This window comes from Lactuca serriola, chromosome 4, assembly GCF_051521515.1.
Source record: "Lactuca serriola cultivar US96UC23 chromosome 4, Lser_US96UC23_V15, whole genome shotgun sequence".
In the NCBI taxonomy this organism is placed as follows: Eukaryota; Viridiplantae; Streptophyta; class Magnoliopsida; order Asterales; family Asteraceae; genus Lactuca; species Lactuca serriola.
The window spans coordinates 396,491,487-396,495,641 of record NC_136411.1 but is presented as its reverse complement, the minus strand read 5'-3'; the positions used below and the strand labels follow the sequence as shown (position 1 = coordinate 396,495,641).

Genomic DNA, 4,155 nt, shown 5'->3' with positions numbered 1-4,155 from the left:
GGTCTTAGAATAAGTAAATAAATTAAAAAAACCCACCTGTTACAAATATAAAATAATAAAATTCATTTTCTATATTACTGTTGGTGTCTTGGCGAAGGCACTTCCGTTCTGTTTAACGAACTTCCCTTTTGGGCTCAAATGGGCCAAAAGAATCTGCAAGTTTCCACCTCCCATACCCGACCCATGTAATTCGGTTATCGTACAGGGTTTTACCCTTCTTCATGACTTGGACCACAAACCAAATCCACCCCTAAAACCCTTCTTCTCCAATCTTCTTTCATTCTTCAAGAAATGGGTAGCAACCAAGCGGCAGTCTCCTTCTTGACCAATCTAGCACGAGCCGCCTTGGGCCTCGGCGCCTCAGCCACAATCCTCAATTCCTCCCTCTACACCGTCGACGGTGGCCAGCGTGCTGTCCTCTTCGATCGTTTCCGTGGAGTCATTGACGATACTGTCGGAGAAGGTACTCACTTTCTCATTCCATGGCTTCAAAAACCCTACATATTCGACATCCGAACAAAGCCCCACACCTTCTCTTCAATATCTGGCACCAAAGATCTGCAGATGGTTAACCTAACTTTACGTGTCCTATCTCGCCCCGAAGTCAACAAATTGCCCTCCATATTCAAAACCCTTGGTCTCGAGTACGACGAGAAGGTTCTTCCATCCATTGGGAATGAAGTTCTGAAGGCTGTTGTTGCTCAATTTAACGCCGATCAGCTTCTCACCGAGCGTCCGCACGTGTCGGCGTTGGTTCGTGACAGCTTGATCCGCAGGGCTAAGGACTTCAACATTGTGCTTGATGATGTAGCGATCACTCACCTTTCTTATGGCGCGGAGTTCTCAAAGGCCGTGGAGCAGAAGCAGGTGGCTCAGCAAGAGGCTGAGAGGTCTAAGTTTGTGGTTGCTAAGGCGGAACAGGAGAGGCGAGCTGCAATCATAAGGGCTGAAGGAGAGAGTGAGTCTGCTAAGTTGATATCTGATGCAACTGCTGCTGCTGGAATGGGATTGATTGAGCTTAGGAGAATTGAAGCATCGAGGGAGATCTCTACAACCCTGGCCAGGAGTAACAATGTCATGTACCTTCCAAACACAGGGAGCCAGATGCTTCTAGGGCTTAATCCATCTCGCTAAATTGGTAATGTTACTTCTGTTCTGTCTAAGAATAAGATAACAATGTGTTGGAATAAAACTAATCGTATGTGCTCTCTAAGGTCCTGGTTGACTAGCGTAGTTTTTTCACAGTTGTGCTTTTAATCGTATGTTTGGAATAAAACTAATGCTTGCCCTGTATCTAAAGAAAATTTTGCATTTGGTTTGAAATTCTTTCTATAGTTACAGAGAGAATTAGTAATATGTTGAAGTGGAAAATAAAATATTTGTTGATGCACTCTATTAAATATCAAACCTCATTGGTCTTTCTTTCTTGCTATTCCTTTGTGCTTTTAGGCTATATTAGCATTTAGCCATACCCATCTCATAAAAATTGCAACCGTTTGTATTTTAGAATATGTTTCATGTTAATTGCAATGTTTCCTTATTAATTATTGTGTTCTTTTTCCACATGCCTTTCTTGTCATTATTAAACCGATATTTTAAACTTTTGTGTGAAAACTGAATCATTAATAAAATGATATTCATTGACCCATGGTTGTGTGTTTCTGAGTTCTGACTTTCTGTGGGTAGTTAGAGTTGATGTTTATGATATCAGCTATGAGTAGCAGCTGTAAATTGATACGATTTTTTTTTTGTTAGGCAGGACTTGTTTGATTTGAAAGTCGGAGTGGATTAAAGATTAGAGAGCTTTTATTTATCTATATAATGGTCTAGAAGTTGAAAGAAACATTTAAAGACTTTAATTTTATGTGATTGGCAATTGAGAATGGGATATGGTGAAAAGCAGAGTTTGAAAACGAACCACCGATTTATTACTTTAATATTCTGATATGTATGATCATAAGTGATAAGACAGAGGATTACACACACTGGTTGTGGTTGACTAGCATTTCGGATTTTGCTTATTTTGTTTCAGGAGCAATCTGATATCTTTGTTAAACGTCTGTCAAAATTCAAATCTTGTTTGTGTTTGTTTACTTTGGATGGTTATCAAAGTCTGTCTTCTGAATACCTTAAAATTTAAAAGGTTTGATGCCTGCCTAATCATGCCATCAACCAACAAGAAAAACAATTGGAATATGTATTTTTGAGTATGAGAATGATTATATAATAATAGTAAAAAGCCAGAAAAATAAAAGACATTCTTATTATATTATTCCTTCATTTAAAAATTAAAATACCTTTTTGCATTTATTTTTTCAACATAAACTAAATTGTTAGTTTTTATACACACTGCTAAGAAGATAGTTTGTCAAATACGATAATCAAAGAAGATAATATTATATGATGAAAATAATTGATTTTTCCACTTAAAGTTTTTACTCATCCACAGAAAAAATTGTCAATAGACATTTATACCCTTAATTTAATTACTAGTAATTATTGAAGAAATAGATACCAAGAACTTAATCCATCCCCGCTGAACTTCCAAGTTTCGTACACTTAAGTTACTTTTCTTCTTGCGTCCGATGTACCGTGTGGCTTGTTTCTCAGCTTGCTAAAGGAAGTTCACATCTTCCATTGTCTCTGATTTGTTGTATTTTCTCAACCCTGTTATTAGTTTTCTCTGTATTTTAGAGGGTTTTACCCTATATTCCTATTTTGCCTTGTATTCTTTGAGAATTCATGTTCAAGATGATTGTCAAGTAGAGATTAAAATTGGTGTAACAACAATAACTTATACTGTAAAACAGTAAAAGACTAAAAGTTATAAGTTGCTTGGAATAAAATTAGGTAAATGTTGATGGTTAATTTCCCTTTGGAAAATTTGAATTGGAGCTATTGGAAAAGTTTAGCCATCCTGGTTGATTAGATATCAAGGTTTGTCCATGTATCCTTATCATGATGAATATAAATTTAACAAACCAAAGGAAAACATTTATACTAAAATGTCTGATTACTCAAATATATTAGAAAAGAATATACATAAGCGAGAGCAGAGTGAAAAAAGATGCAAACATTGGTGCTTGGGTAATTAAAGGTGAGATTGTTGCGTTGAAAGAGCACTTATTGTTCATCTTCTTCACCATTCACATGGCTTCCATTACTCCCAACATCAATCCCAATTCACTTAACCTAATTTCACATTTTAATCACCACTTTTCTTAAATTTAGCATACCCAATCAAAACAAACATATAGAAGAAACCTACAATTCTAAAAGAAACCTACAATTGCTAAAATAATTTGGGATTTGCTGTTGAGGCCTAAGTGATGGAGATGGAGAATTTTTAGGATTCGACGGAGCCTTGACTAGAGATAGATTCAAGTTCTTTGGTCTTTCTATACCTTCGGTAAATGTCAATTAAATGGAAGGGTATAAATGTCCATACATATTTTTTTTCAGTGTACGAATATAAAATCTTAGTGGAAAAATCACAACCTTAGTTTTTAAGTTGCAATATTAGCAATAAATGTTCGTTACGTACTATTATATGAGACACTAGTTTATAATCCGTGGGAACTACGGTTATAAAACTAATTAAAATTTTATAATAAAAATTTATAATTATTAATCAATTATTTTAAATAAGTAATTTTAATTAAATTATTAATTAATAGATATATCAAAATTTTAAAGTTATTATAACTTCAAATTTAACGTATAATTAGAAAATATAAATTTGAATTTTGAAATGAATTGCTTAATATATGTACATGACATAATATTAATGACTAGTTGTATTAGAGTGACACTTGGCAAAAAGAGAATAAAACTATTCATTTATTAGAATAGGGATGTACAGATGTGTCCGTCTATTATCGTAGTATAAGTGTACAAATATTAAATAATATCTCGGATTGTATGTTTTATATATATTTGAAACAAAACACGATTCATTTTCATTCTCTAGCTTACAATTTCCAAAAGTTAGCAGAAATTTAGTTTCCTTGGAATACAATAGCGTTCATTGCCACAGGAACTTTTAATTTATTAAAAGGTCAAATGGTAAAAAAAAGGTGCAATACTTTCATTTTCCTACAGTTCATGTAGCATAAAATTATAGAACATAAAGATGATTCAATGGCACAAACGCAA

General features: G+C 34.2%; 1 protein-coding gene across 2 annotated transcripts; it reads left to right on the top strand.

The window, feature by feature from the left end:
• Positions 1-229: 229 nt before the first annotated feature.
• On the top strand, positions 230-2,093 carry LOC145097950 (prohibitin-3, mitochondrial). 2 transcript variants are annotated; one of them, XM_079035623.1, is made up of 2 exons: positions 230-1,138; positions 1,760-2,093. In XM_079035623.1, exon 1 carries the CDS (start codon positions 292-294, stop codon positions 1,132-1,134), a length of 843 nt encoding a protein of 280 aa, XP_078891749.1. In that variant the 5' UTR covers positions 230-291; the 3' UTR covers positions 1,135-1,138; positions 1,760-2,093. The 2 variants fall into 2 exon arrangements, with proteins under 2 accessions (XP_078891749.1, XP_078891748.1); XM_079035622.1 differs by having other exon boundaries at positions 1,756-2,093.
• The last annotated feature ends 2,062 nt before the right edge of the window (positions 2,094-4,155 follow it).

Excerpts from the sequence above, each read along its gene's own strand:
- LOC145097950 (XM_079035623.1), top strand. The coding sequence starts at position 292 with ATGGGTAGCAACCAAGCGGCAGTCTCCTTCTTGACCAATCTAGCACGA.